At 47.6% G+C, this 12,496-nt stretch overlaps 1 protein-coding gene across 1 annotated transcript; it reads left to right on the forward strand.

Moving 5' to 3' along the window:
* The first annotated feature begins 230 nt into the window (after nt 1-230).
* On the forward strand, nt 231-553 carry LOC112672078 (40S ribosomal protein S29-like). The gene has a single exon (XM_035708082.2). It carries the CDS (start codon nt 264-266, stop codon nt 432-434), a length of 171 nt encoding a protein of 56 aa, XP_035563975.1. The 5' UTR covers nt 231-263; the 3' UTR covers nt 435-553.
* The last annotated feature ends 11,943 nt before the right edge of the window (nt 554-12,496 follow it).

The following is a 12,496-nucleotide window of genomic DNA, read 5'->3' on the forward strand; positions in this document are numbered from 1 at the left end:
TAGCATTAGCAGAGGGGCCAGGTTCTCAGGTGGCAGCAGCCAGAACTTCTCTGGGAAAAATGGAAAAGTGATAGCACAAGGAGGCATCACCAGGTCTTAGTAAGTCATTCAGAAATAGGGCACTGTCCATATGTCATAAATTACAACCATGATGCAGAACAAGAAAGGGTAATTAGTAAACTCAAGAATTACTCTTGAAAATCAGCTCTACTTTTTTTTTTTTTTTTTTTTTTTTTTTGCCTCATTGCATCAGAAAGAGCAAGATGGGTCACCAGCAGCTCTACTGGAGCCACCCGAGGAAGTTTGGCCAGGGCTCTCGTTCTTGCCGCATCTGTTCAAACTGGCACGGTCTGATCCGGAAATATGGCCTCAACATATGCCACCAGTGTTTCCGTCAGTACGCCAAGGATATAGGCTTCATTAAGTTGGATTAAGTGAACTTCCTTGAATGGGTCATCCAAGATACCTACCTTAACTGCAGATGTCCAAGAACCTACTTTGATGCCGACTCATTGTACGTAAAATAAAAATACTCCAATTATGAGTGTTTTAATGTAAAAAAAAAAAAAGAAAATCAGCTCTAACTAAATGAAGGCCATTTGTGATTTTCTGTTGCAGAGTCTTAAAATTGAAGCCAGGAATCGAGATTCATGAAATCTTTTCAGGAGGTAAGACTTCTAATCAAAATGAAAGGTCTTATGAAATGAATGGAAACATAGATCCAAGTCTGGAATCATTAAACTTGGCACTCAGGAGAAACTACAGAATGATTGTAGGGCAATCCCTTCATTTATATAAAAGAGGAAACCAGACTGAGAAAAAGAAAGTATGGCAGACAGAGAGATGGATCACATGGGCAGTCTCCTAGCCTCCGCTTTGAGACTAAGCAATACAACCCACCCACAAAAACAGTTTCCCTTGGCTTAGCTTTCTAAAAGAAGAAAAAAAAAGAAGAAGAAGAAAGAAAGAAAGAAAGAAAGAAAGAAAGAAAGAAAGAAAGAAAGAAAGAAAGAAAGAAAGAAAGAAAGAAAGAAAGAACTCCATCTACTACTATATATAGTAGATGGAGTTGTGAATGCTGGCCCATCTGGTGAATAATTGGCAAAAATCAGAATATAGTGAAATGAGGGCTGGTCTGAGTAAAGAGAAATGAGCAAGTCAGGAAAGGCTTGGAGGAGATAAGCTTTGAGGGAGGCCCTAAGCACTGACACCATGTACAGAAGGAAAGGGTGCCACAGGCAGGGGTGATGTTTCAAGCAAAGACCAGGCGGTGGGGTGCATGCTTAGCCGATTCATTTATTCAACAGACACTTACTGGGAGCCGGTTATATGTTGGGCACAGCAGATAAACGGAAGATGGTCTCTGGTTCGTGGGGCTTACGTCCAGCTGGGGAATGTTGAAGACTGTGATACATTTCCTGAGGAGAAAGAAGAAACCAGCAGAGGGGTTGGTAGACTAGTAAGGGCAGCGACCTCTCCTGCAGGCAGGGGGCAGTGCCATCACTGCGGGATGGGGACCCATGGGCCCTGAGGCCCTGCACTGGCTTCCGGGGCGGCCTGAAGCTCCTCTGTGCTCGGGGCTGCAGAAGAGAAGGCGCGGGGTCCGCAGCCTCGGGTGCCCGGCCCAGCGGCCTTGCTGGTCGCCGTCAGTACCCCCGGCGGGAACCCACAGCACCTCGGGACTCCAGCCTTCGGGTCGCGGGCAAAGTAGGAGCAGCGGGCATTGCAGGGTGCTGGCACTGTGGGAGCCTCTGCTTCTTTACATTCGTGTGTGCTTCCCAAGTTTTCTCTCTTAAATATGCTCCACTTTAAGCATCAGAAAAAAATCATGAAAACAACTTCCTAAAAGTATTTATTTCAACTATTACTATTAACCACAGGTATAAGTGCACTGGTATGGAAAGACGTCCACGATACATTACTGACTGCAGAAAAAGAGCCTGCCACAGGACAAAACAGAACGTGATCTTATTGTCATAAAACTCTACTTGTGTAGTTGATTGTATATACATAAAAAGTTCTGGAAAAACCTACATTAACTTCTAGTGGGGAGAGGGGAAACTTTACTTTTATACTCTCCTGTCATGTTTGCATAAATATGTGTCACTCTGGCCATTTTTAAGCAAAATATACAGAGGCACTAGGTGCCCTTCGTTGGGTTCATCCACTCCGGGTGGCGGGTGGCCTGCTAGCGCACTCTCCCCCTGCCTTCTGTCCGGCTGTCCGGCTGTCCAGCTGTCCCACTCTCTGGGCAACAGGGAACGCGGCCCTTCAGGCCGCTCAGATCTGTGCCCATCCCACCCAGACAGAAGACCCTTCAGGTGGCACTAATCTTGGGCTCCTTGGACCTGCCCTTTCGTCACGAGGGTCATCACTCCCTCCAGGTATGCTCTGGCCTCGTGGAGCAGGAGACTCACAGGTGGTTTTTCTCCGCTTCCTCTGTGGCTCTGCCCAGCTTTCCTAGTCTAGAGGAAGGCCTCTGACAGAGACGGTGACGGGGGTGGGGGCCCCTCTGGCTAGTTCTGTCCCGTGCAGGGAGGGGTGACTAGGGAAGTCCTCCAACCTTCACCCTTGGCACCTCCTCCCCCTCACCTCGGGGTCCACACAGGCTTTCTTCCCTCTTCCCCTCTCCCACTCTCTCTGCTCCCTCCTCTTCCTCAGCCCAGCCCAGGAAGGAGGTGGAAATAATTAACACCTAAGTGGAAACTCTTTCACAAGGGTTTGTGAGCTCCACCATTAATTTGCATTTTAAACCTTCTGTCGCTAATTGTGGAATGCAAGCCTTTGTCTTTCCTGAAAGGAAGGGCTGACGATGGAAATCTGGGGAGGGGAGGAGGAGGTTCTGTTTGTGCAGGGCCCCCCAAGCATCTCCCTTCAAGCCTGGTGCAGAGAAAAATAACCTGAGTTGAGGGGAATGTCACCCTTAACAGTTGGTTTCTGGAAATGAGCTCTGCAGCCTGTCTGTGGCTTGGGGCCCAGCTGTCTCCTCCCCGAAGCAGGCCGGCCTGGCACTCCTGCCCCTGACACGGGCCTGTGTGAGGTGGGGCTGGGGGCCTGGAGATAGGTCTGAACCTGTTAAAAGGGGCAGAGGACTCCAGAGAGGAGTGAGCAGCGTGCATTGGGAGAACGTTACAGTTAACTTTTTGAATGCGAAGAGCATTCACCAAAAAATAAAAAAGGTTCGGAGGTGAAAAGCAAGTGTCCCTCCCTGGAGTTTCTGTGGAACGTGCACCATCTGTTCGTGTGCAGATCGAGGTTCTAGGTTTCCTTTGATTCTATGCTGTTCTGTGTGTGTGGCTCGTGGGTTCTCGCCTTGCTCCCCCGCACAGTCTGTGCTTAGACAACAAGTAAGTAGGGGAGTTACGGACCTCGAGCCTAATCAATACCCTATTTATTGATACTCCACAATGATTTTGAGGCTGATTCTTTCTGGGGTAAAACGTCATTTGATTTCTCAAATGGATGACACACTGCCTTGCCTTAAACATGGCATGGCTAACTTCATTTGGTTTTGTAATCTGCCTCTGAGGCATCACCTCTGTGCTGCCCTCCTCTTTCTGTGCCTTTGACCAACCTTTCTGCCGTGGCTCGGTTTCTGGCGGCAGACCCCAGTAACCGTGTTTAATTCACTGCTGCTCTCCGAGAAATCAGCAGATGGCCAGCCTTGATGGGACAGTGCATACAGCCAGAATTGTCAAGGGACACAGTCCATCCTCTGAGGAAAGAGTGACCACTGTTCAGAGGCATTTTCTTTTTTACTTCTATTCTGGGTTCTTTGCATCGTAGGTAGCTGGAGTTGCAGGAAACCTAAACCCATGGTGGGTTTCCGGCTGTTATGGGAGCCAGGAGCAGTGAGGGCGGCCTTAGCAGGAGGTGGCGTGAATATTTGATGACATTAAAATGCTGTGGGTTTTGTTCCTTTCCTGGAGTGCTGGAGGGTAGCATGGCACCTGCCCAGGACCCGGCCTGAGGGAGGGTTGGTGGTGGTTTTGGGGACTGGCAGGCAGGTGGGGGTGGTGGCCCCTGTGGTTGTCCTGGCTCTTCCCACTGAGGAGTGGGCCCACGGAGAACAAACCGGCCACGACAGTCTTAAGTAAATACACAACTGAAAATCCACCAGTGGACTTTCTGATGAAAATAAGCCATAGGGAAGATTGTTTCAGGAGTGGCCGTGGTACCATTGTGAGTTTCACCACATTATTATCCTGGATCTTTTGTTCCATTGAACTACGTACGTACTCACCTACTTTGCCTGTTCCTCTGTTGAGTTGTACCTTGCAGATCTTGATGATTCCGGTGCACTCTTCATAAAATAGGAAACTAGAAACTAACCCTTTAGACTCATAGACTACAAACACTTTTCCCCAGTTTTATTTATCTTTGTTCATGGCACTTATTTTTGCCCTATAGAAATTGTCACATTTTCATGTGGTCAAATGTATCCATTGATCCTTTTGGTTTCTGGGTCACATAATCTGCTTAGAAAGTACTCCACTTTTAGATTATATAGACGTACATGTTTTCTCTGAGATATTATATGGTTTCCTTTCTACAGTTTAAATCTTGCATCCAACTAAAGTTTATTTGGGTGTAGAGTCTGACTTCATGATTCCGTCCAGCTGATAAGCAATGACCTCCAATCATCGAATGATCTCTCTTTGCTCATTAAGTCGAAGTGCCATATTTATCATAAACTGAATTTCCATGGGCACTTCAGTCTATTTATGGTCTCCTCCTCTTTTGCTCTACTATTTTTTTCCTCTGCTGTGAACTGTTTTAATTATTGTCATTTCATGATGTATTTTAATAACTAGTAAGAGTAGTGCTGCTTCATTATTCTTCTTTGGCCTTTCCCCACATATTTCCCTATGTTCATTTTTCCGGATAAATTTTATTTTTTTTTCCGGATAAATTTTAATGCCATTTTATCACCTCTCCCTCCCTTCCAGTCCTCTTTCTATTCTAACTGGAAAAGCACTGAGCAGATACATTAGTTGAGGGAGAATGACATTTCAAAAGATGGGTGTGTCTTCTCATTGACTCCAGTTTTCTTTTATGAATCTCACTAGATCTTTAAAATTTTCTTCCTATAGATCTTACAGACTCTTGGTTAAATCTGTCCTATGAATTTTATCTTTTCAACCACCATGGCAAATGAACTATGTGCGTTTCAGACTTTCTCACTGGCTGTGTGACTTTAGGCAAACCACTCACTGTTGCCGGGCCTCAGTTTCCTTGTGTGCAGAGATGGGGGTGTGCCTCCCAGATCCCTTAGTGTGAGGCTAGCCGACAGTGTGAGCCGGTCCTCCACTCTACGCAAGATGCTGGTATGTTCAGGGGCAGCTCTGCCCTCATTGCATTTTCATGAGAAAGACCCAGGTCAGCTCAGTTTCTCTGGTCCCAGCTGTGCAAACAAATACCTGGGTCAGCCCTAATTGGAGCCCCTGTGAGTCCCCTGCCCCCTCCAGTGATCCACCGAGTCTCAACTGTGCCCGACTCCTCTCTTGCTGCAGGCTGGGGAGTATTCCACGCCCAGCCGCCCTTTGCCGGGGACCCACCAGGTGCCAGGCACCGTGCTAGCCTCTGGCCTGGCGCTGGCTGTTTATCTGGTCGGCGTGGACAACCACTGTGCAGAATTCACACCTCCCAGCGCAATTTGCGTTTGGGGCTCAATTCTGAGTTTGTTTGGGCCTCCCATGTTCCCTGAACAAATGAACTGGTCAAGGGTCTTTTTTCTCCAAGGTGCCACAGAAGACACAGCCAGGGCGGGGGGCGGAGATGTGAGGCTTGTGCGGAGAGAGGATGCTCAGACAGGGCACTTCTTAGGGGGACAAGAATGTCCCCACTGGCCAGCCTGGGGAAAGCCTCCCACCCCGGCAGGGTGTCTTCCACACGGTCCCGCTGTGGTGCACCCCGCTGTGCCGAGGACTGGGTGACAGGCTCACACTCCCGGCTAATTCCAGGAGGGACACGTTGACCCATTTATCCTAATTGTTTCTTTAATTGAAAGTCAGCAAGAGAAGCACAGGTTTCTTTCCCATGCAAAAGAGGCTGGAGCTAGGAGAAACAAGCCAGAGGCATAAGAAAACAGATGCTAGCTTTAGCCTGGCTTTGGGGAAGGAGGGCTTTGTGCCTGTGTTCTTGCATCATAATGTATTGGAGTTAATTTGACGGGTAGGGGTGCTTAGTTAGCCAAACACTTTAATAGGATTGAAGGAGGCTACTCTCAAGCCTTGCATGGATGAGAATGGACTGGCTAAGCCCTCTTTTCTTTAAGGAAATAGCCCCCACACTTGTGCAGGCCAAAATAATTAAGTAATTAGCAAAGGCATTTGTCAAAATGCCCAGTGAGGCTGACGAAAATGACAGCTTTGAGAAGGATGAAGAGCTTGCAAATAGCATTTTCTCCAAGCTCTGGGCTGGGGTCAGGCCTGGAGCCTGCGAGAAAAAAACGCCTGCCTGGGACTCCAGAGTCCCAGCTCAACCTTTGGGGTTCAAGTTCACTTCCCTGTGGCAAAAACCAAGGTCCTATTACTAAAGAGGTTTTCTTGAAAGGCCTTTGGAACATCAAAGGGCTCTAACACCAGAAAGTAAGTGAAAAATAAGGGAGTCATTTTCCTTTTCAAAGGATTGAAACTGTTAAACAGCCAAGTCTGTGGTGGAAAAAGCATTTGTGGTTTACTGACATTGAAAGGCTGGGGAAGTAGCTCGAGGTTATAAGGCCGTCATCACCATCAACAGGGAACTGACTGCGCACCTACTGTGTGCAAGGCAGATTCTTGAGTTTCCTTAGGGCCAGAGGATCTCTACCCTGCAGAGGCTTGCAGTGTTTGCTACGTGTGGTGGCGTAGACTGGTAAATCGAGATTCTCCCAATGTAAGAGAAAAGCAACCCTGGCAGCAATAACCAGGTAGGGTCCCTTCAGTGTGTCAGGCACAGGGTATCTCATTCGGTGCCCCAGACAATCTTCTGATGTTGGTGTTCATCTTCCTCTTTTAGTGGATGGGAAACAGGCTCAGGGAAGTCAGGAAACAGAGCCAAAAGGTGATGCAAAGGACAAGTTGAGAGCAATGGAGTCATAAGGCTTGGGGTTGACAGCAGATTCTACTAATCCAGGAATAAGCACTGAGAAAAGATCCTTAGATTTGGAGGCTGCAGTTGGCCGAGTCTGGAGGGCGGTGCTTCGGGGGAGTGAAATGGGTGCTCAGATGTCCAAGAAAAGGTTATGAAGAGTGAGTCTTCCAAAAATAGCCAAGGGAAGAAACATCACCATCCGTTCAGTGGGGGATGCTTCCTGAGCTGGGGGTGGGAGAGATGCTCAAAGAGAGGGAGAGTTTGAAGATGCCTGAAGGGAAGGAAATATTTGAGAAAGGTCCTTCCTGGAGGAGGTGGCCCAGAGAGTGACATACAGCTTAGGGAGGAGGTAGCCTTGCTGGGGTGGGGGGACAGGGAGAGGAAAAACTGGAGAGACCATGTTAAGTTGTGGTGTTTGAAGTTAGAAAGGAGGGAGGCCATTCAGAGGTGCTTTGAGGGGGGGCGGGGAGGAGGGTGGAGAGGACTTTGGTGCCGGGGAAGTGACTGACTCAGGTTCTGTCTGTGGAGGAAGTCAAGATCTAGGAGGCAGAGTATTTCCACAGCTGTACACAGTGTCTGGGCTGGGGCTGGGGGTGCCTAGTGTGGGAGGCACAGGATCTTAGAAGGCCAAAGGTTAGGGGCCCTCTTCATGAGTCCCGAATGAATGATGGCAGGGCAAGAGCACATCACCTACCGATGTCTCCCAGAAATAAGGCCAAGGAGGCTGGAAAAGGATGACGGCAAGAACAAGGGGAGAGCTGTGTACGTGGGAACAGTCCGGGCAGTGGTGGTGGCATAATGACAGAGAGGACAAAGTAAAACCTTCACCTCTTCTTTTTAGAGGTGGTAAGAAATATTGGGGCTCTTGGGGTTGGGCCAACCTGGCTTCTAATCCTGGTACTCAACTTACTAGTTGTATGACCTTGGAAAAACCATCTGGTATATCTCTGAATTTTAAAGCTCATCTACAAAATGGGGGTGCCACACTCACTCATAGGATGTGTGTGACAAGTAATTAATGATTGTAAAAATCTGGAGCAGCAGTACCTGGGGCATAGTCGGTGCTCAGTAAATGGCCACCTCAGAAATGTTGGAACTGGAAGAGAGCTCAGATAGTCAGTCCATCTAACAAGTGAGGAAAAGGAGACCCAAAAAGATTAGGGAAGATGATGGAGTTCCCATGAGGTCACACAGTTCATGACAAAGGCACGTAAGGGAGTGGGTGCAGGATGGGAAAGATTCTGGAACCGTAAAGGTCCCCTGGCCAGGCGCTGGTCTGAATACAGATGGGGGCATGAGGGTGTGTGTTGGGATTGGGGGCAGGTGATGGCTCTTTCCAGGGTGACAAGTGCTTACCAGGACATAAATGAATTTTCCAAGGTCATACAACTAGTAAGCTGAGTACCAGGATTAGCAACCAGATTAGTCCAACCCCCAAAATCCTAATATTTCTTCTAAAAAGAAGAGGTGAAGGTTTACTTTGTCCTCTGAGTCATCACGCCACCACCACTGCCCCGACTGTGCCCACTTCCGCTCACCTCGGTGTGTGTGACACCCTATGGCATCTGTAACTGGAGGTGCCATGTCTGTTTGCTCTTGATCTAAACCCCAGGCACTGGCCTCCCTCTTTGGTCTGTTCGCCTCTGGTCTCCGACCTTGGGCCCATCGTGGCAGCAGTTTCTCTGCATGGAGATTAATCTGGAGTTGACAGTACCTACTTTTCCATGCCTAGTGTCTGGTACAAGTGCGTGCACTGTAAATACTTACTGAATCAATGAATACATAAGCTCTTCTTTGTTTTTGGTGGCAGCACTTTTCTCTACTCACCTCTCCAGTTGGTTGGCTGTGCATGGCTGAAGTATCTAGGTTCAGGAGTTTGACAAAGGCAGGCTTAAATCCCACCTTTATCACTTAATATTGGTGACCTTCTCCAAACTGCTTCACTTCTCAGAGGCTCAAGTTCCTCATCTATAAATAAGGATGATAATATTTATTTTACCTTCTTTGACAATTCAGGGATGTATGGCTAGAATGTTCTTAGCATCGTGGCTGCATGGCACTCTCAGTAACAATGGCTGTGTTTTATTATCATCATAGCACTGGGTATGGAAGCACACACACATTTACCTTTTCTTAATTTTTTTTTTTTTTTTTGAAGCTGAGAGCCTCTCTTGTCCCACATTCTAGAAAGTACAATAAAGAACTAAAGACATACCTGACCCTATCTCCCACTTCCAGGCCCTGCCTAATAATGCTCACTGGGTTTGGTGCTGCAGTGAAAAGAAGAGCCAAGCACACCATCCCCTGATTACAACCCCAGGCGTCTTCACCCTCAGCTGGGAGTGTCCTGGCAGGGTGGCCAGGTAAAGGCTTGCTGCAAACAGCCTGGTGTTTTGGGGTGCTCACCGCCAGCAGGAGAAACCCTCTGCATGGAAATTACTTTAATTTGCAGTTGACAAAAGGCAAATTGCTGGCATTTTTTTGCTTGGAGCCTGGAATGTAACCTTGTACAACTGCCCCAGACATTCCAGGTGACAGCTTCCATTAGCCCGGCCCAGATTTCTAGTTTCAAGGAGGGGGTAGAAAAAGAACATAAGTAATTTCACAGGGAGCAAAACCCCCAATCATGATTTAATTCTACCAACTTCTGTGACTTCAAATTCCCTCTTCCTCTTGTCAGCATACAAAGCAGAGTCAACATGGACTTCCTATCGCGTGTTTTTCTTTGCTTGACTTTCACTGGTGTATTACCACACTCCGCTGGCTTGTCGTTTTAGGTTTGATGGGAGACATCTTCCTATGGTCTACCCCTGTCTGTCTTCCTATGATCTACCCCTGTCTGATTTGTGTGTGACGTGACCAGAAGGTCATGAGAGTGAGGCCTTCTCTGCTGTCTTCCTTTGCACAATGGCTAGGATGTTGTGGGGTCTCTACATATTTGTTGAAGGAATGAACGAGTAAATGGATGGATGGGTGGTTTCCAGATTTTTCCCAAGGACAGAGCATCGTTGTCTGTCTAGTCAGACTTCTATAGCATTCCAGAAGGAAGGGCATCCTTTAGTTGCGGTGCTGGTCACCTTCCACTGAAAATATGTCCCAGAGATGCCTGTCTGGGGCGGGGTTCCGTGGAATGTAGGCTGAACGGAATGCCTCCTGGGCCAAGGGAGAACGTGAGGCTGCTGCTGCCATCTTGTGGACAGTGTTCGAAACACAGGAGAAGTGACCTACGCGGCCTTTGCACCCTTCTTCCATTTCTCTCAAAGAAATCTTGGCTGATTCTCTGATGGAATATTCTCCTTTGCAAAGCACTAGGCTACATTTCCGGATGCATGCTTAATCTGTTTATATTCCTCTGTTGAAAGCATCGTCATCATAATTATAATAGCTCACATTTATTGAATTCTAGGCACTGTGCTAAGTGCTGTATTATCAAAAAAACTTCTTAATGCCTGGGCTATTATTACCATCTATACAGCAGAGAGAGGAAATTGAGACTCAGAATGGCTGCATGACTTGTACTTAGCTAGTAAAGGGGAAGAGAGAACCAGGACTTGACCCCAGCCAGTCTGGCTCTGGACATCCAGTCACATCGTGCTTTAATGGTTTGTTTATGTGTTTTGCTTCCCCGACAAGACACTGAGCACCGAGAGAGTTGGTCAGAGCTATTGAGTGTGGGGATTTTATGTATCTCTGTGCACCAACTATGCACCAGGACTCTGCTAGACTAGGAGAATGTAAAGATCTGTTCGACTAGGGGAAAGTATTCCTCGGTATGCGTGCAGCGAGGTTGCAAAGCCACAGGAAAGACACGGACTAAAGATAATAAAGATAATTGTAATAAAGATAGACAAAGGTGATGAGTGTATGTGTGTGTGGATTAACAATTTAACTAGTTATTTATCATTTTATTTTATATGGACTGGCCTCCCAGCACTGCTGAGGTATAAACCACAATCATTATTAAATCCATTCATCCATATGTTTCTTTGCTCCTTATCCTGGAACACTTGACCCAGAACGCATGTGAGAAGCAGCTCATTGGCAGCTGGGGGTTTGAGAGGCGAGATTGGTAACCTCTCTCTTGGAGGTTCCAGGGGATGGAAGGGACCTGCAGAGAGTATCACGTACTCCACATGGCCTATATCTTGAGTTGGACTACCCCAGATAAGTTTTCCTTGTTTGATGAAAATTTATAGGCAATTTGCATCTGATGTTGTACTAGACAAAGCCCCAAAATCTGATTAAAATTAAAAGATTGTGAAATGGAATACACAAATTAGAATAAATGTGTAAATTAAAACAAGATTTCCACCAAGCTTCAAACTTGCAGGTAACCCCAGGCTTTCAGTCTATTTCCCTGTACTAAGGTCCTTGGGGTAAGAGTCTGCCACATGCCCATGTATCATTCCTCCATACAGAGGCAGTGTCGCATGGGGTGACTGAACTCAGCACAGCTGTCCTTTCCAGTTGATTCAAGGACTTGGTAAGGAGCGTTTCCTGTGGGCCAGGCACAGGCAGAGACAGGAAGACAGGGGCTTGGTCCTGTTGGCTGACAGCTCTTAGCTCTGAGCGCAGCGGTGAAAGACCTACATGGAGAGACGAGAGATGCAGAGAGGGAAGGAGAATGTTGGAAAGAGCTAGAAAGGGAAAAGGGAGAAGAGAGACACCCTAAACCAGGTGGCGATGGCCCCCAGAGGCCTTGGAGACCCCCCTGAAATGTCCATCCTGGGGGCTTGGACGTGGTGTAGGCAAGCAAGTGCCCTCTTTGGGGCCTTCTCACATGCCTAGTGGCACCCATCCTCCTGCAGATGCTGCAGAGATATCCTATAGTTTCCTTGTGTCCCCAGCACTGGCATCTCTCTACTCTGAGGTCAAGACTATGGGAAGGAAGTATTATCACCATTGTTATTATTTGTATGCCATCCTGGGCTCTGAGTATGCCAGCCTTCGCAGGCCGCAGGGGCCGGGCGTGCAGCCAAGTCTGGAGTGATAAAGAGGGTGCTGACGGTGGCATCCTTTGTGAGAGAAAATGTCTGAAACAGGTAAGACTGTGAGAGACCAACAGAGCACATGACCATGGCGTTGGCCTGGACCCATTCCTGTGCTGAGAAGATGTGGCTCCCAACTAGCAGAAGGGACTCCTGGGTGCCTTCGTCTGTGTACAGGACTCACAGGGACGGTGCGTGCCCAGTCTGCGTGCCCAGGATCCCCAGAGAGCATCACCATCCAGCCGGTGATCAAACAACTGGTACATAGGAAAAATACTTGGAAAAGAATGTAAAAGCTGCACTCTTCTCTATCGTTACATGTGACAACCGTAAAAACTTAGTCCTTCAAAGGAATGTGCTTTCCTCTCCCGCGCTGGCTTTTATTAAAAGCTGTTACAAAAGGTATTTTTGTACTTTACAAATAACAACAACAG

This window comes from Canis lupus, chromosome 28, assembly GCF_003254725.2.
Source record: "Canis lupus dingo isolate Sandy chromosome 28, ASM325472v2, whole genome shotgun sequence".
Taxonomy (NCBI): Eukaryota; Metazoa; Chordata; class Mammalia; order Carnivora; family Canidae; genus Canis; species Canis lupus.

Coding starts and splice junctions, on each gene's coding strand:
- LOC112672078 (XM_035708082.2), top strand. CDS start 264: ATGGGTCACCAGCAGCTCTACTGGAGCCACCCGAGGAAGTTTGGCCAG.